The sequence below is a fragment of the Lutra lutra genome, chromosome 13 (genome assembly GCF_902655055.1).
Source record: "Lutra lutra chromosome 13, mLutLut1.2, whole genome shotgun sequence".
NCBI lineage: Eukaryota > Metazoa > Chordata > Mammalia > Carnivora > Mustelidae > Lutra > Lutra lutra.
In genome coordinates this window covers 2,760,389-2,780,287 of record NC_062290.1, presented here as the reverse complement: position 1 = coordinate 2,780,287, position 19,899 = coordinate 2,760,389, and the positions used below count along the sequence as shown (strand labels likewise).

General features: G+C 51.5%; 1 protein-coding gene across 1 annotated transcript in view; it reads right to left on the bottom strand.

Moving 5' to 3' along the window:
• Positions 1-1,373: 1,373 nt before the first annotated feature.
• Positions 1,374-19,899, bottom strand: part of SHC3 (SHC adaptor protein 3) — a 96,114-nt gene continuing 77,588 nt past the window's right edge. Inside the window, exon 12 of the mRNA XM_047700584.1 lies at positions 1,374-7,208. Within this exon, the coding sequence (XP_047556540.1) occupies positions 7,080-7,208 (129 nt within the window). The 3' untranslated portion in view covers positions 1,374-7,079. The remainder of the gene's footprint in view (positions 7,209-19,899) is intronic.

Here is a 19,899-nt window from a genome sequence, read left to right as displayed (position 1 = left end):
GTGTGCTTGCATGTGTTTGTACATGTGTGCGCGTGCACATGTTTGTGTGTGCGAGCATGCACAGGTGCATGCATGTGTTTGTGTGTGCACATGTATGTCCATGCGAGTGTGCATCAGTGTGTGCATATTTATGTGTCCGTGCGCTTGCGTGTGTGTCTGTGTGTGCGCACCTGTGCGTTTGTGTGTGCATATTTCTGTGTGCATGTCCTTGCTCGCACGTGTGTGCACATGCGTGTGTGGGCGCGCGTGTTTGCATGTGTATGTGTATATGCGTGTGCGTGTGCACGCTGTCCACCCTGCGCTGGACCTGCACTCGGCATAACTCGGCTGGAGCTGATGTTCACGGAGAAATCTCGCGGCACAGCCAAGGACCGCAGCCTGCAGCCGTCACCCTTGACTCTGCCCGCCACGGCCCGGCAGCGTGACCGCGAAGCCCGCCAGGAACTCTGCAGCCAGGCCACCACGTGGACCCAGTCTGGGGCTGTCAGAGTGCCTGCTCTCCATGGGAAGGTTCCAAGCTCTGTTCTCGCCCCTGTGATGCAACACAAGACCCGGAGACTTTTCACACAGCCCTTTATTGCTCAGTCCCAGCGACAGCCGTCTGCACGGGGAGCGGAGGAAGCGGCTGTTCTCTGCACCCCGGACCAGAGGATATAACGCGCTGGTGAAGAGCCTTCCACGAACATGTAACGAGGCGCATTTTATAGAAAACGTCTAATCGAGTGATCGAGTCCATGCTTTGAAATTGTACCCACAAGGACAATACCTCAACACCCGAATGTTTTTAGTATCTAAGTCAAGATATCAAACGGTCTGCTACATAGTCAGAAATGCACACACCACTATCCTGAAATGAAGGCTCATTTTCTGATAACCAGTGAGAAGGAGACGAGTGCATGGCCCCTGCGGGGGTGACCTCGGGGGACGACACGTTGGCCCTCCACTCAACCCAAAGCCACATCACGTCCTGAAGGAGTGAGGTGGGTGCGCCGAGCTAGGAGGGCACGGAGGCCGCTGTCCTCCCCGCCGTGCTGGGGGACCTCTCCTGGATTCCCCACACTGCTCAGGCGGTCCCAGCTTTCACGGAACAGAGCTTCAAAAGCTTCAGATTGGTGCAGTAATTTACTCCCCAGCATCCAGGTGCTGTCCCAGCGTCAAAACAGAAAGTGGTCAGTAGGCCACACAACCCGGACAGAGACCTTCCCAGCGATCCATGCTTGTCCCACACACGCTAATGGGAAACAGAACACAAAATTCTCAAATAATATTTATCAATATATAGAATTTGTCATTCAAATGCTTTTTAAAAAGTAATAAATATCTTATTATTACACATGAAATTTACATGGAGTTCTCTCCTAGTCCTTGGATTTTAACAGATGTTTAATTCTGAATGCAAAGAAACATTCATGTATTTAATTTTTTTACAATATTTATTCTGGAACAAGTTTTATTCAAAAGGCAAATGAACAGAGAACATTCCACTTGCAACCGACACATGGTCATTACAGAAAAAGGAGATTTGGTGTTCAAAGATGGATATGCCCCTTTTTTTCTGTGTTGATTACTGCTTGATTTGGCTGGATAGAACATTTGGTTGTGGGAGAAAGGTCCCAGGTGAGCGTGAGCTCACTCAGCTGTGACACACAAAACCACACATGCTCTCCCTGTGCACTGATTTCTACCTACAGCATTGCGAGGGGTGGGGAGCTGCAACGTAATCTGGCCCTTTCTTCCATGAGAATGGTCCTCCTGGCCCTCCGGGAGGGGGCACTGCCAGCCTCCAGTGTCCCAGCTGACAGCAGCCATTGTATGTGACACTGCCCTGTCCCCTCTGGGGCCCCTGCCCTGTCTGCCCACTCTGGCACTCCCACCTCAACATCCCCCGGGAGCCCCGGCCTCCATGTCCTGTGGAACGTGACTGTGTCAGCCATCAGGCTTCTCATACGCTCATGCTCCCTGCGTGCTTGGCTCCTACAAGGAGCCCAGCACCGTGCCTGCCACACAGGAACCAATGCACAGACCAGGCCAAGAGCAGGTTGGCTGGGCTCTCCCAGCTCTCCCCAGCACACCTGGTGGGGACAGCCTTGCCACGCTGGCCCCTCCTTGTCTTTCCTCTCTGGTCTCTGAGAGACGCTGCACGCTGCCGGGTAAAACCCTTCTATGTACGTCCATCCTCCTCCACTGCCTCCCTCCTGGCCTTGTCTTTCCCTGCGGGCTTCCCTTGCCTCCCATCCCTCTGTGACTTCCTCCGGGGCCCTCCTATCTGTCCCCACTCCCTTTGCCCTCGGGCCCCACACCCTACAGCATCCAGGACCCTCCTCCGCGCGTCTGCAGATGCCAAACTCTGCACATCCGTTTCACCTTCTGTTTGTCCCTGTTGGTTAAAATACCAGAACATGGGGAGGAGTCTCGAGGTGTGTACCACCCAGGTGGCCCGCCTGCGTGCACGCGCACACACACACACACAGGTGTGCGTCCGTCCTGACCAGTGTAGGTACGTGTGTGCATGCACACGGGTGACATTCAAAGGCCTGGTATGAAACTGCAGCTTTTCTAGCTACTACGAAATGGGCCAGTTTTTAAACTGTGCATTTGTTGCTTGCAAACTTATAAATATGTATAAACCCCATTATAAATAAATCGTGGCTGGCAGATGGTATTGTATGTGCCAGCAGCGACTGCATGGAGTTCTAAACGCTTATTAATCCTCCACTTGGAAAGCTCAGAGCATGGACTCTGGGATCTGTGACATGAGGTGGTGGGAAAACAAAGTCCTAAATTAGAGGGGGAAAACCCTCAACAAGGGAGGGTCAGAGGCCAGCAGCTCACACCGCATGGCGGTTCTCAAAGTCCACACTCCCCACCAGCGTTGCTCAATTTACTAGAAATGCAAACTCTTGGTTCCTGTGCAGACCTCCCGGGGTGGGGCCCCGGGGGGCGCCTCGTTGTCCGTCTACTCCAGATCTGCTTAGCCTAGAGGCCAGTCGCCCTGCCTGGGACCCCCACCCCGTGCTCAGGTGTGCATAGGGCCTGCTTTCCGTGTGTGATGCGCTGTTGGGTGAACGCTGATGTGTGTCCAGCCCCATCTCCTGCTGTCCCTTGGTGCCATTAATCTTCCACATCATGGTGACCTGCCTAAGCGTGCCCTCGTCCTCAGCTTCCTTCCCTTCCCCGCCCCTGGGGCATCACCCAGAGAAACGACATACAGTTAGACCACCTCAGGGTCTGCTTCTGAAGCACCCCAGAAGCACTTCCTTATCCGTGTAAAACTCCCGTCTTTATGCCTTTTGTGAAAAGAATGAGCATGAATGCAAACCCAAGGAGGAGGGAAGAGCTCTGCGCCATTTTCCACCAGGGGCTGAGCTTTATACCCAAATTGTAAAGGACCCTAATAAGTCCTGTGCTCTGTCCGAGATTCAGCCACTGACTGTCACCGCGCTCCAGCAAGTCACCTGGCCCCAGCTCCCGCACTTCTGCAGCGGCACGTCCTAGACGGCTCCCTTGCTCGTTACCCCTGGGTGGCCCTGGCATGCCCAGGTTGCAACACCTTCTCATAAAGTGTTTTCCCAATTCATTTCTCTCAGGACAAATTTTTTGAGTTCGACTGCAGCACCAGGTATTACCCTAAAACTCAGGACTGAGATCTGTCTGCGGTACACAATGACCTAAGTGCAGTGTTTCCACAATTCCCGTCCCCTTCCTATCAGGCTGTGGCCACCCGCAGAAAGGCGCGGATGACCCGCCGGTGTGGGAACACATCGAGGAGCCCATCGCACCTGCATGAGGAGCAACTGTCCTTCCTGTTTCCATATGTTCACGAGCACCCCCCTCCATCTCGCGGGAGGGGTGCGGGAGGGTGGCGCTCAGAGACACCCAGCAACAACGTGAGGCCGTGCGGCTCTGGGGAGGCCTGTGATCTTGTGGGAATTGCTTTCACCATGGGACTGACTCAGGAAAGGGAGGACTAGAACCTTCGTCTCTGAGGGTCACTTATGGGAAGGAGCCATGTGGCATAGGACACAGCCTCTATCCCTGGACCTTGGTCTCTGTCTGCCCATCCACCCCAACACCTGAGACAGCGTCCAACGGTGAAACGTGTGTCATAGTGACGCGGCTGCTGGGACCCTTGGCCTCTCGAGCTGAGAACCCGGGAATGGCAGCGTCCGCACAGAGTCGGGGCTGGGAATGTCTGAATGGGTTGGCCGTCAGACAGCCCACGGGGCGGTTCGGGGCCCCCAGAACCAGGGCTCGCCGAAACCACCGATGAAAGTCCCACTCGTTCACACATAGTGGTGTGGGTGAGAGGGGCAGTGGGTGACATGGCTGTCGTGGGCCTGCGGGACCTGCCGTGCCTGCCAGAGGCCTGGGCTGAGAAGTAGCATGTCCAGTGCCCGGTGGGCTCTGGGGGGCTGGGCACACTGAGCAGCAAATGTACCCGGGGACTCGGGGGTCCAGGAACACACAGTCTTGCCTGGCAGAGGTGTCATCCGGGTCTGGACGAGGGGGCACCCAGGCTGGGCGGGGAATGGCCGTCTTTGCCTGGGAATCCTGATCTCCAGGCGCAGCAGAGCCCAGAAACGTGGAGGGAGCACAGCACTGCGCCTGTCCATTGCATGGCTTAGAGCAGCGTGAGGCGCCCACCATGCCTCAATTTCTCCCCCGTAAGTGGGGCTCCCTATCATGCCCATTTCACGGCCTTGAAGGGGAGCTGCGGTGACCTGTGGGGCCCCAACCCGCCTCACACAGGGGAGGGATGACCATGAGAGAATGGCACCCATCTGCTGGCTCTCTGGCAGCTACAGAGAAGCCCAGATTCCCACTGGCCTGTTGTGTTGTAAGCAATCCTGGAATCCGAACTTCAAAATACATATTTTGAATTAATATTGAAACAAAATTTGATCGTCTCCAAATTTCTAATTTTCTAAATTGATTCTCATGCAAAAAGACAGGATATATGTTGCTTATCACCACTGAGCTAATCACTGACTGCACAGCAGGGAGCTCTAACCGTACTGATGATCATTTCTCACATCCTCAGGAGCACAAAGAACACAGGTCAGCTGTGCAGGGTCTCCGGGTCCCTAACCAGCCTTTCCTACTTTGTCCTTAAATATTAGAATTTGGGGCCAGCCCTTAAGATTACCCAGCAGGCCCCACAGGCCATCCAGAGAAGTCATTTCATCCGTTTATTATATGTGTGGACACTCGCACACGGGGCTGGGACCTCTATGTATGTCTGCAGGGCTGCAGGCCTCCAGGGGATGGGACACGGGGGGTTCCCACAGCTGCCTCCCAACCAGCTGCTGCCCCAGCCCTGTTCAGCTCCCATTGTTTCTGGATAACGTGGAGTGGGGTCTCCTCATGCGACTGAAACCAGAGCTGCTCCAGGATGGGTGGGTGGCCCTACATTAGTTCTAACCCATGGCAGAACATTCTAGGAGATCGAAGCCACTGTTTTCTGGGACTCCTTGGACCCTCAAAGGACAAAAACTCCTAAGAAGCCTCCACACAAATCTTCGGACCTGCCCAATGTCACCCACGAGCTGCACCCCACCTTCCATCCTGGACACACACTCACACCCTGAAAACAGAAATGGGGCCCCTTTAGAAATAGAACTTTGCAGAATTACTATTCGTCAGAATGTTTAAAATCCAGCCTTAACTCCTCATTCTTGAAGCATCAAATTTATTCCTGCCCCACTATTAGTGTGCAGAAAGTCCCGCAGCCCTGACACAGGGCCCCTGCGGGCTGTGGGACGGTACGGGATGGGAGCCTGGATGTGGCACTTAGAGACAGGCTGCCAACCGACAGGTGAGCCCTTCGGCTTTTAAAAGACGGCATCTGTTAAATCACAAGTTAACCTCAACCAGGTGTTTTTTAAAACTAGAAACATTGTCACCCCTGCTGGCCCCAAATGACCTGGTAAGAAATCATAGGCCCTTTCCAGGGAGCAATTGGAAAATCTGTGGCAGAGACAGCCAGCCGCATTACCCACCAACCACTTGAACAGCAAAACCTCAATCCGATTCCCCAAACTCCCGAGTCCCCAGCCCGAGACAAAGGTGAAGTGGGAGCAACAGCCGTGCAGAGGTCTCAGGGCTGAGCGCGCGTGTTGGTGTCTGCCTAGGATGCAGCGTGTAGCGGGGGATGGCGTGCTGTTTCCTAGCAGCTACCCCGGCAGCTGCGATCGGCGTGTGGGCTAGAACGACACAGAAACCAAGACTTTGCCCCCTAGCCCTCCGCACATACTGGTTTGTCGTTACACAGATGACCATATGGGAAGCATGTGCCAGTCAAGATCTTGGTCACTGAGGCTCATTTTGTACCCCCATTTGGCCGTCAAACAGACCCCTGGACAACACTGGTCAAGACAGACAGCATTCCTGTGCCCAGCACCTCCCGGAAAAGCTGGGAGACCCCCCCACCCCTTCTCCTTAGCACAACGGCACCAGCCATCAGCACTGCGATCGCACAGGTGTGAGGCCGACCGCTGGGGGAGACGCATCACGGAGGAAGGGACACCAGCGACTCCAAGCGACAGCAACCAGGACCAGCCGTTCATGGAGGGTTATGTGCAGAGCTCAACTGCTCTGGGGAGCAGCCTGCCTTCTTCCACTACAACTCCACGTCAACTCCCAGCCCTCCTGCCTGCTTCTCTCCCCTACGTGGGGCTTATCAGATAAAGCTGCAGGCAACACCTTCCTAGTGGAATTTTTCAGTAGAATGGGTCAGTTGAATTAAACTTTTGCCCGGACAACTAGAGTCAAACTTTTTTTTTTCTCATTAAAAACATACAGCACAGAACGTTAGTCTTACATCTCTCTTAGTCTTAAAAAATATAAATATAGAGGGATAATTTGTACAGTATAGGTATGTACACCTTTAATATGCACATGAGAAAATCAGAACAAGTTTATGAAACTTGCACTTGACGGACACTTTCCTCCTGGGGCATTTGGATGAGGCTCTGAGCCCGCGGGCAGCGGCCTGAGTTTCCGGAGCCTTCATATCCGTCTTCCGGGAAGAACCAGGACTCCTGACCATCGGTGCAGGGTCAGGACAGGTGGCTGTCTGGTCACGGAGCCTTCTCCACCGGCTGCTGGAGGCAGAGCTCGCTTCCTGCGGAGACGATGGGCAGGCTGTTCTCCAGGTGGTGGTTGATGAGGTGGCTGATGCTGTCGAAGACCTTGTCCTTTGTCCGGATCTGGGAGGGATACAGAGGGTAGGAAATCGTGACACTCAGGCCGACGGGAGAGAATGCGTGTGCTCAGAGCCAGCCAGACCAGGGGAACCTGAGTGGTGCCCTCCGGGGGTCCCCACACTCTCAGAGACATGTCTGCCAAGTCCCCAGTCATTGTCACTGTACAGTCATCTGTCACCCACCTTCAGCACCTACCTAGCCCTCCGCCGCCAGCCTTTTCTCTCCTGCTCCCTTGCTGTCCCTGAAGTATCTGTCTAGCGGCCCTGCACTCCCGACGGGAGGGATCCACACGGCTCTTCCGGCTCCCACCGGAGCGTGAGCCTGTCTGGGTGCAGACACTGTTGGCCACATGGCTCTGGAGCCTTGGGATGCCCACCCACCAGGTTCTCCTGAACAACTGAACACCTGGGCTTGGGGGCATGTGTGTGGAGGGAGGTCCACCACTTCCCTCTGCTCACTGGGCCTGAGCCCTGGTCCCTGAGCTGCTACACTCCTAGTGTAGACCTCGCTTGAAGAAGGTAGACGCGGCCTGGCCTGGGGCAGTCTCCCAGTCTTCTCTGGACAGGATTCCGCTGCGGCCGGCTCTTTTGGTGGGGGGTGGGAGACAGGGCAGAGAGCAGGTGCCTGGCTACACCTGCTGGCCCTCCAGGCCTTTGAATGGTCCTCACGATGGCTCTGGGATGCCTTGGGGTCCTAGCATCTCTCTCCAGCCTTATTGCTGGGGGATGCCCCTCCCTGGGGCAATCAGCTTTCCCCCCCCTTTCCCTCAGGGACTCTGAGGGCACTTCTATTCTCCTCCTCCTTTATCTGTCCCAGTATTCTCATTCCCACCCCTAATGTGACTCTCTTGTCTCTCCCTCTCTAGCAACCCACCAATGGGTTGTCAATCTCTGGGCCTTCAGCCCTGATCTCTTTCCCACACCAAGTCTATACTCCAGGTGGACCCATCAAAGCCCCCAGGCCATCAGCTTTGGGCTCTACCAACAAAGGCAAGAGCAGAAGCTTTGAAATGAGGATGTTTTCATCGCCTAGGGTCCCACTCTGAGGCAGGCCTCTATCCCCACCGGTCTCTGTAAGCACCTGAGAGGAAGGGACCCACTGGGCCACAGGGCTCCCAACTTCTGGGCATTGACCCTCATGTAGGAGGCAACCTAATGGGCACATTCAGAAAGAAATCTTTTTGTTAGACTTTGGGGCATCTTTTCATTGAGGTTCTTCAATCCTCCTAGGTTTCTTGGAACTCCCATCCCAGAAAGACCCTGGGGTAACACAGGGCGGGAGGCTATCTTAGAGGTAAGGGGCACTAAGAACTCAGCTTGAGACTACTATTGGGGTGTTGCTTTGACGTTGACTTCTTTTTCCCACTTCTTAGTGATTAATACTCATTTAAGTTCTGGGGCAACAGGGGTGAATGAGGAATTATGACAGGAAGTGTCTGGGACAGTAGTGTCCACCTGGGCTCACATCCAAACCACCTGAGTGCATCCAGTAAGCCCCATGCCCAGGTCAACTCCACCAGGAGCTCATGGTGGGGCTCGGCCACTAGGGCATTTCACAAAAACCCTGTGACTCCAACATGCCATCCAAGCTGAGAGCCCACTGGTCAGCATCTTTGGCTGCCATAAACACACACACACATGCAAACAAAGGTACACAGAAAAGACAAGTCATATAAATTTACTGCCCAAGGAAGTAGCCCAGTTTACTCCATTCTCCTAAATACTTACTGTCTGGCACCTGGCCAGAGAACTTGCAGCCTACAGAGCTATCTGTATGGACCCCCTGCTATGTGGTTCAGAAAGGAAGAAAGATCTGAAATCAGTAATCCAAGCTTTAATTAGGAAACTAGAGAAAGAATAAAAAATTAGAGTAGAAACCAGTGACATTAGGAACAAGAAATCAATAGAGACATTAATGATCTCAAAGCTGGTCCTTCAAAAAGATTAAAAAGTGAATAAACCTCCAGCCATGCTAAGAAAAAAAAATGAGAGGACACAAATTACTAATATCAGAAATGAAAGAAGAGTCATTACTATGGATCTTGTGGACATTAAAAGGATAAATATGGAATACCAGAAACAACGCTAAGCCCACATACTTGGTAAACCAGATAAAAATGGACCATTTTCTTGAAAGACATCATCTCCTAAAACTCTTACAAGAAGAAATAGACTGTCTCAATAAGCCTATGTCTATTTAAAAAACAGAATCCGTCATTAATAATCTGCCTACACAGAAAGCACCAGGCCCAGATGGGTTCACTGGTCAATTCTACCAAACACGTGAAGAATAAGTTGTACCAAGTCCTTACAATCTCACTCAAAAGACAGAAGCACAAGGAGTACTACATAACTTACTCTTTGAGGCTGGTATTACTCTAATATCAAAAGCAGACAAAGACAATACCGGAAAAGAGAACTATAGACCAACATGTCTTATGAACACAGATGCAAAAATCCTCAACAAAACAGCAAATTGAATCCAACACTGTATAGAGAGAATTACACACCATGACTGAGCAGGATGTGTCCTGCGGGTGCAGGGCTTCTACATTCTGAAATCCATTAATGTGCTCCATCCCATCATTAGGCCTAAAGACAAAATACTGCATGATCATATCAATCGATCCAGAAAAGGCATTTAACAAAATTCAACCAATTCCTTTAAAAAAAACTCTCAGGAAACCAGGAATGCAGGGTGGGGGCTGCCTCCACTTGATAAAGACATCTACAAAAATCCTACCACTAACATCGTCCTCCATGATGAGAAACTTGAACAAGGCCAGGATGTCTGGTCTCACACTCCTTCCACCATAGTGGAAGTCCTGGCTACACCTGCAGTCAGACAAAAAAGGAAATGTAAGGCCAAGATACCATTTTCAACAAATGGTGCTGGAATAACTGGACATTCACATGCAAAAAAAGAAAAAAAAAAAAAAAGAAAGAAAGAAAGAAAAGAAAAAATAAAAAGAGAGAGAAAGAAAAGAAAAGAAAAAAAGGAGCCTAGACCAGACCTCACACCCTCACAGAAACTAACTAAAAATGGATCATAGACCTAAATGTAAAAATGCAAAACTATAGAACTCCTACAAGATAACACAGGGGAAAGCCTGGATGACCAGGCATTTGGTAAAGACTTTTTAGATATGGCATCAAAAGCCTGATTCATGAATGAAAGAAATACTCAGAGGAACTTTATTAAAATTAAAAACTTCTGCTCCACAAGTGACATAGTCAAGAGAGGGAGAAGAGAGGCCACAGACTGGGAGAAAATAGTTCTCAGAATTATCTCAGAATAAACTGGTATCCAATATATACAAAGAACTCCTCTAACACTAACAATAAGAAGACAAACAACCAGATCTCACCAAAGAAGGCGTTCAGATGGCAAATAAGCCCATGGAAAGATGCTCTGCATCACACGTCATCAGAGAAACACAAATTCAAACGAGCTACCACAAACGTATCAGAATGGCCGAAATCCAGAACACTGACCACCCCACATGCTGGTGGGGATGTGCAGCAGCGGAGCTTTCCTCACTGCTGGTAGGACTCGCCACTTTGGAAGATGGTTTGGTGGCTTCTTATAAAACTAAACGTGTGGGGCGCCTGGGTGGCTCAGTGGGTTAAAGCCTCTGCCTTCGGCTCAGGTCATGATCCCAGGGTCCTGGGATCGAGCCCCACATCGGGCTCTCTGCTCAGCGGGGAGCCTGCTTCTTCCTCTCTCTGACTGCCTCTCTGCCTACCTGTAATCTCTGTCTGTCAAAAAAAAAAAAAAAAAAACTAAACGTGCATGAGGAGGAAGGTGCTGGTGGCTGAGGCTCGGGGGCAGGACGATGTGTGGGAAGGAATCCACAGGGCAGTGGGCAAGGCGGTGGGGCCTATGCCTTCTGCTTTAGGCATGGTGGGTTTGAGTTGCCTGGGGAACATTTAAAGTAGGTGCCCAGCAGTTAGAAATACTGTTTAGAGATTGTACATTAATAAGTACACTCCACCAAAGATGGAATGATTATATATGTCCTCTTCCAAAAGGTCACACTGGCTCTGACAAAGCCATCTGGTAGAGATGTTTCCTGATTAAAATCTGGTTCCGCTGGAACAACCTGCATCCTCAGACCTGCTGCCCTTTGTCTAATGTCTCAGCTTGGGCTAGATCCACCAGTAAACCCTCCACCCCCAGAGGCTCCAGCCCAAATACAACTAACCCAAGTGGGATATAGACCCATCCAGCCACACTGCCTGGCCTCCCCGAGATTTGAAATTAAGGGGAAGTTCAGGTCCTTCCTAGACCCAGTGGACACAGTGCCAAAGAGTGCCAGGCTCACATCAGCCCCCGGGGGCTGGTCGCCCTTGCGGTCTTGTATGCAATTGCTTGCATCCTTCCAATCAACACATCGTTCCACCCGAGCACTAATTTTCCCCGACTGCAGGAGGAAAATTTAGAAACTCACAAATAACCCAACCTCCCACCTTAAGACACTAATCAAAGGAAGCACGTTAACCCTGAAGCAAGCAGGAGAAAGGACATCATAAAGATTAAAGCAGGGGCGCCTGGGTGGCTCAGTGGGTTAGGCCGCTGCCTTCGGCTCAGGTCATGATCCCAGGTCCTGGGTTCGAGCCCCACATCGGGCTTTCTGCTCAGCGGGGAGCCTGCTTCCTCCTCTCTCTCTGCCTGCCTCTCTGCCTACTTGTGGTTTCTCTCTGTCAAATAAATAAATAAAATCTTTAAAAAAAAAAGATTAAAGCAGAGATAAACAGAATGAAAATATAGGAAATCAATGAAACCTAAAGCTGGTGCTTTGAAAAGACCAACAAATTTGACAAAGTTGGAGGACTCACACCATACCTCCCGATTCCAAAACTAATTACAAAGCTATGGTCATCAAAACAGTGTGGAATGGATATAAAGATTGGCATATAAACCAGTGGAAAAGAACAGAGGGCTTAGAAATGAACTCTGACGTACATGGTCAAGTGATTTTTGATAGCGGTGCCAGGACCATTCAATAGGAAAGGGACAATCTTTCCCGCAAATGGCACTAGGAAGACTGAATGTCCATGTATGAAAGAATGAAGTACCCAGAGCTGAAGCCATATGTAAAACTTAACTCAAAATGGATCAAAGACCTAAACGTAAGACCTAATATTCTTAGAAGAAAACATGGGGGAGAAGCTTCAAGACATTGAATTTCCAATAGTTTCTTAGATTTGGTACCAAATACATAGGCTGCAAAAGAAAAGCCAGACAAATTGGGTGTCATGAAAATCATAAACTTTTGTGCATTAAAAGAACTATATCAACAGACTAAAAAAGCAGCCAACAGAATGGGAGGGATAAATTTGTGAACTATACAACTTATCTAATAAGGGATTAATATCCAGAATATATAAAGTTCTAAAACTCAACAACAAAAATGAGCAATCTGATTCAAAAATGGGCAAAGAACTTGAACAGACATTTCTTCAAAGAAGATCTGGAAATGATCAATAAGCACGTGACAAGATGTTCAACATCACTCATCACCAGTGAAATGCAAGTTGAAACTACAGTGAGACACCAACTCACACCCATTAGGATGGCTGCTCTCCCCAAACCAGAACAGCCAAGTGTTAGCGAGCATGAAGAGAAATCAGAACCCTTTGTACAGACTATTGATAAAAATGGTGTGGCCACTGTAAACTGATGGCTTCTCAAAAAATATTTGTTCATGGATTATCATGTGACTCAAAACTCCACTTCTAGTTGGCTACCTGGAAAGTCGAAAGCAGAGTCTCGAAGAGATGCTTGGGTATTGTGTTAATAGCAGCGTTTTCCACAATAGTTACTGTGGAAGCAACACACGGGTCCATCGACTGATGAATGGGTAAGCAACATGGAGTCCACACACACGACGGAACCACAGGCAGGAAGGAGTTCTGATACCTGGAAGATCCAGGAAGGAGGTCTGACACCTGATACAGCGAGGACGAACCTGAGGACACTACGCCGAGTGAAATGGGCTAGTCACCAAAGGACAAATACTGTGTGATTCTACTCGTGAGGCCTTTAGAGGAGTCAAATTCATAGAGACGGAAAGGAGAACAGTGGATGCCTTGTGCTGGGCTGGGAGGGGACAGGGAGTTACTTAATGGGGACAGAGTTTCAGTTTTGTCTGATGAGGAGCGTTCTGGAGACGGCTGGTGGGAAGGGCACCATCACTACACGCACACATTCTGTACCACTGGACTATACTCTGCCCCGGTTTTGGTGACAAATTCTATGTTATATGTATTTTCCCACAACATAACAAAAATCTGAAAGGAAGGAAGAAAAAAAATTGACAAAGGGTTTGAATAGACATTTCTCCAAAAAGATACATAAAAAGCCAAGAAGCACCTGAAAAGATGCTTGGCATTTTTAGTCATCACAGAAACACAAGTCAAAATCACAATGGTGTGCCACTTCCCGCCCGCAAGCATGGCCAGACTCAAAACGCTGGTCGATGCCAAGGGCAGGAGCAGGTGCAGAGAAACTGGGGCCCTCGGGTACTGTAAGTGGGAACAGAAAATGGGGCGGCTGCTTTGAACAACCATCTGACAGTTCCTCAAGTGACAGATTATAGAGTTACCCTACGACCCAAAAAATCCACTCCGAGCTAGAGATCCAAGAGAAATGGGCACATATGTCCACACAGAAACGTGGACCTCAAGTTTGCAGCAGCATTGCTCGTAACAGTCTAATGTCCATCGGCAAACCCGTCACAAGTCAATGTGTTGTGTTCATAGGTGGAACCGTCCTCGGCCAGAGGGTGGAATGAGCGGTTGGCGCACGCTACCTCTTGGACGAAACTGGAAAACACTACACTCAGGACAAAAGGTTAGTCGCAAAGTCTACATATTTATATGATTCTATCCAGAGGGATGTCCATAAGGGAGAACCGGGGGAGGTTAAGGGACAGGGGCTGGGAGGCTGGCGAGGAGAGGCCGAATGCCGTCGCGTTCCTCTTGTGGGTGATAGACGTGTTCCAGGTTGCGGTGACGGGTGCACGCCGCTGTGACTAGACTGACAGGCACTGAATCGTGCACTTGAAATGGGCGTGTATGTGAATGAGAGCCCACCGAGGCTGTTTTTAACGCCTCTGTGTCTATCAGTTTATAGAAAATCCGGGCGTCAGAGAAGCAGGGAAATGAGGCCACACAGGGCACAACAGCCCACATCATGATGTGGGATATTCTGTAGACAAATCCGTATCTAGTCACTCAAACAAATCACTGGTGACAGGGGAAACAGAAGGAAAATGGAATACGATGCACCACGTGCACCACGTTTGAATTCTGATTCCAACAAAGGTATCGTACGAAGAACGTCTTTCAGATAATCAGGGAAATCTGAACCTGTGGAGTAACCATCCTCAGTTTTGTGGGCCGCAACAATGATGTTGTGTTGTTTGTGTTGGAGACGAGGGGGACAGCAGGAAGTCTGGATACGCTATCGCTCCTCCCTCCCCTTGCTCTCCACTGCCTCTCATTCCCGAATGAACAATCGGTCCAAACGCCCAGAAAGACAGGTGTCTGTGTTTCGGGTGGGGGCGGCCCTAGTGGCCCCCCACAGGAGACCAGAGTCCAGGCCGAGTCAGGAGTGTGCCACAAGACAGGTTTGGTGGGGCGGGGGGCGGGGTCAGAGGCAGCGGCACCCGGCGGGGCACCCTCGGGGGGGGGTGGACAGGAAGCCCATGGGGAGTGGCTGGGCAGAGAAGCCGGCGTCCCCACAGGATGAGGGCAGCGTCCGCAAGGGAAGCAGCAGCAGCTGTGGTCGGGGGGGCTGGGCGTTGTCGAACAGGGAAGTTAACCAGAGAGTTGAAAATACGAAGGCTGGGGGCCAGACTTCTCATTGCTGGAGAAAGGGTTATAAGTGTAGAAAAAGAAAAAAGTAGGATGAGTTCTGTGATAATCAGAGTGGAATTGGAAGAATTATTGTGAATATAGGATTTCCAACACACAGAGACACAGAGACGGACACAGATATGCACGTGTGCGTGCACGCCTGTGTGCACCAGTCTGTCCCCCATGAACTGCAGGAGAACCCCACACCCATGTGCAGCTCCTGGTCTCCCCGTGAAAAAGAACCAGGCTGGGGTTCCTTCGGAGAAGTGGCTGAGCCCGGGACTGCAGCAGGGGAAGACGGTGCCATTATACCCCTGTGTATTGAGGGAAGAAGGGGCAAAAGAATGAGGTCATGTCAGAGGGACACCGAAACCTGCTCGAAGCAGCAGGAAGCAAATAGAGCAGCCGGTGCTAACGCGCTAAACCACGTAGGGAGCCGTGAATCCACACGGGTAAAGACAAATTCATTAGCAGCGTGAAGGTTTGGTTGGGAAGGCATTTAGGTAGCCTCATGGTGCCAGCCTCCAAATATTTAGTAATTACAGGGGAAGGAGCGGGTCTGCTGGGGAGAAGCCGGCCCAGCAGCCCCGTCGCCCAGCCTCCAGGTAAACGCTGGAGAACACCCCTTCCTGGGACAGCTGGGGGTGAGGGGTGAAGGGGGTCTGCAGGCAGGTGGTGGCGGCGTCTGGGGTGGAGCGCTGAGGGGCAAGAGAGCCCCTCCCCGCTGGGTGGGTGGCGACTGCGGCTCAGACCAGCAAGAATTCCCGTGTCACTGGTTAATTTAGCACCATCTAGTCTGCCTGAGACAAAGAGAACTTTAAAATAACAAGGCTTTGTAAAGTGGAGGGATGGCGGGGGGATTTGCTTTCTTAATTACTCTCAGAATAAAATAAAATCCTAATAAGTGTGGGGCATTGGACGGTTGCCGTCATTCTGCGATTTCCCGAACGCCAAGCCGGCCTGTACTTTCAAATGTGCCACGCCCTGAGGCCACGTTTGGGAAGCCCACGGCACACCAGCCATGGGGGCAGGGGTGCCGGCCACCTGTCCAAATGCAAGCAGGTGACCGCCCCAGTCGGCTGGCCCTTCTGGCCAAAGGGACAGGGGCCTCGGGGAATATCTTAAAGTCAGGAGGGCCTACTGGAGGATGGGGAGGGTGTTGCCAAGGAAAGCCTGCGCCCCAGACTCCCTCTCCCGAGCTGCTCCTGCAGAGCCTGGGCCCCACCCTGCCCCGGGGGCTCAGGAGTTCCGCCCCTGCCCTCCTGGTCCCCCGAGACTCCCGCGACCCCAGGAGCCCCCATCTTGTGCGATCAGTGTGCAGTGGGAAGGCGCGCAGGTTGGCGTACTCTGCAGTAAATTTAGACTCAGAACCGTTTCGTATCCTTCTTTCTCGGAGGAATCTGTTCTGCCAAGTTTCCCCCTTTATAGTCAGGGACCAACCGATTCCCATGAAAATCAGATGAATAAATATTGAAGAGAATGTGCTCGTCATCTATTTTGGCGTCCTAACGGCGAGGAAGCGACATTACATTTGGGATGAGGTCTTTCTCAGCTGAAGCCCTCCTCCACCGGATCAGTTAAACCAGAGGAGCCCACCCAGCAAAAGCCTGCCAAAGGGACAGTTCTCAGGAGGTGTGACTTGCAGACTTCCTCGGCGGCACTAGACATTTTTCCTCCAAAATGGGAGCCACGTGGACAGCACGGCCTGGGTCCGTGGCGTGCTGACACACCTGTTGTGAGCTCATGGCCACAGCCCGGCCCCTCCCTAACCTTCTCCTCTCCCCCGTGTGCGCGTGTAGAGGAGTGGTCACACCTGTCTTTCCCTCATCGTCCTCTTGTCTATAAGGACCGGGTAAATAAAACATTAACTGTCTTCGCTCTCTGAGACGATATAATTTTCTGAGACGATATAATTTAGATAAACCGTGAACCTCTCATCTTCAAAAAATACCTAAAAGTTTCAGCTACACTCTTTATATTTTCACAGACTTGCTGGGGTATTTTCTTTCAGAGAACAGAGATGCCATAGCAGCAGCCCTTGCAAAGGGAAATCGCTCTGCCCGGATTCTAAACACACACTCCCATCAGTAGCACAGGCCCCTTAGCACCATGTGGCCTCTGGGGCTCTCAGCTCTCGAGAAAGCCCTGCGTCCCTCTGTGCCTCACCTGCCACGGGCGTGTCAAACACGCACAAGGCGCCCAGCACGGTACCACGAGGATTAAGGCTGCTCCCTTCACAGAGGTGACGGTCCAGTGGGGAAAACCAATTAAGAAGCATGTTAACAAATAAATGAGTGCCTGTTTGTGACAAGGGCTTCAGGGTCAAAATAAATCACGGTGGGGAAATAGGGGCGCTCCCAGGGATTCTGTGTGACAGGAGACGGGGAGGGAGGGTTCTCTGATCCGGAGCAAGCCTTGCTTGTTGTAAGAGGTGAACAGAACCCTACAATGTTGACACCCCAACCAGATCAGCAGCACAAACAAAAGGCAGCAAAGACCATGAAGACCGACCTCACCTTGCAAGTGCAGCTGGAAATGTCGGAAAGTTCGTGTTAGATGCCCCAACCCGGCAAGGCCGCTCGTGAAGGCCACGTCAGGACCGAGCAGGGCTCATGCCAGGGCGTAGCATCAGAAAAACCTGCCTGAGCAGATCCCCACGTTCACGGACTCAAGGAAAGACCACACTATTATTCCGTTATATCAGGTGATGCTGAAGAAGCATTCGATAAAATCCAGGATGACAGAAGTAAGAGTCAATGCGTGTGATTGACACAAGCAGGGACTGTGTTTTGCATCTGGTTCTCGGCCGTAGCCCAGGCGCCAAGCCAGTGCCTGGCCTCAGTAGCTGTGCGGTCGGTGCGCTTCGTGGAGTGAATGAACCAGGGAGTGCCGGGCTTTGGGCAGGTGAGGACGAGCTACCGAAAGCTGACATCATCCTTAAGGGAACAAAGCCTCCAACAGCCCCTTTTAGGCGGGGAACAAGACAAGGGCGCCCTCTCCCGGTCACCGTCCATGGGCGCCCGGTCCGCACGGTGGGGCGGGACCATCCCGTGGGGTCGGCGGCCCTGGAGGCAGGAGACACAGCTCTTGGTGTTCGCCACCGCCTAACCGGTGTCCCGGGAAAACCGCTGCCACCGGCAAGACTGCTGGGCACGAGATCTCACCACATTCCTCTCCTGCCAGCAGTCGCTGTCGAGAAAACGTGACCAAAGTAACACCACGTTCAACAAGATTAAAACCAGACGATCTAGCACGTAACCAAACAAAGGAGCACCAGAACCTCCTGGAGAGAAACTTTAAATTCTAGCAACGGGCATCTTAACGCTAAATAAGTAGACATCAGGCCATGCTCATGGACGTGATGACCGAATGCTGCACGCGGTCGGCGGTCCCCAAAACTCATCGGCAAATTCAATTCCTACCAGAATCCCGCGTTCCCAGTGCCTGGATAAACGGGCTCTAAAACCCCAACAAAGAGGAAAAGGTCTGCGAACACCTACGCTAGAGAGCACAGAAAGGAGTTTCACGAGGAAGCCGTGAAACCAGGTGATAAGACTGTTTCAAAGCCATAATGACCGAGCGGCAGGGCACCGGTACCGGGACAGGAGGTCAGCAGGACGGAGCAGGCGTGAACTCAAGATGCAACCCGACGCGCCAGGCATGGGCTGTGGAGCACAAGGACCATCCATGTGACCCATGTTGGCTCACTGCCTGCAGATCTAAATAGTGTGGGGTCCTCATCTTAGGTCATCTTCCAAGTACCTCCAGTGAGAATTAAAACATAAACATGAAAAACAAAGCTTTCAAAGCCAAATGAAGAAAATATAGAAGAGCAGAGTATGTCTGTGACCACAGGTGAGAAAATCCTCTAAAACTCAAGACCGTGAACCTCTGCACAAGGGAAACTTCTATTTGGTGGAGAACATCACGGACAAAATGATCAGATGTGTGAGAACGTGGGAGAGCTCACGTGGAAACTGCATGTCTGAAAACTCAGTGGGAGAGTCCAGGGAGACGGTCAGAAGAGAAGCGTGGGGGAAAGGCGGGAACGTGATGTTTCCAGGAGGGACCTGTGGACATGCAGTCAAAGGACAACACAGCCAACACCGAGACGTGCTTTCCTCCCTCCCCATCCCACTACTCAGATTCGCCACACTGGGAGGACGACACGGAGGAGGAGGAGCAGGAGGAGGAGAAGGAGGGAACCTCGGTGCTCAGCTGCCGCCCCGGTAGTCCAGCCATTCTGGAAGGAAAAGTGAGCCTCTGGTGACGCTAACTGTACCCATATCCTGTGAGCAAAAACCCCAGCCCTGGGATGTGCCCCAGAAGACCAGCGGGGGAAACACAAGAGGATTCCTAGTGCCTTTAGCCCTTCCTGAGAGATTTCCACAAGTGACCTGTGACCACAGAGTGGGGGATGCCCGGGAGCCCAGCCAAGTGACGATTCCGCATATGGAAAGCACCCCAGACAGATCTCGTGCCGAGGGAAAAATGAACAAGATGAAATGGGATTTCACTTCACTGGGGGCAGTATCATGGTTCCAAATTTCTAAGACACACACACAGTATGTATTTTCCCTGATGTACATCTGTGGGGAAGATCCCCATGACCAAAGAAGGTGGGTTTGCACTACGTTCCCGGGAAGGGCTGTCCAGGTGCAGGGGGGAGAGGAGGCTCAGGGCCGAGGTACAGACACCAGAAGCCATAAATTAGGTCAGGTCCCCCTCCACCAAATTAAATTAAATTGTGATCAAGGCTAGCCAAAGACTGAGGCTTCGTCCCTACCCGTCAGTCAGGACAGGCAATGCCCTGAGCTACTATTTGATCACGC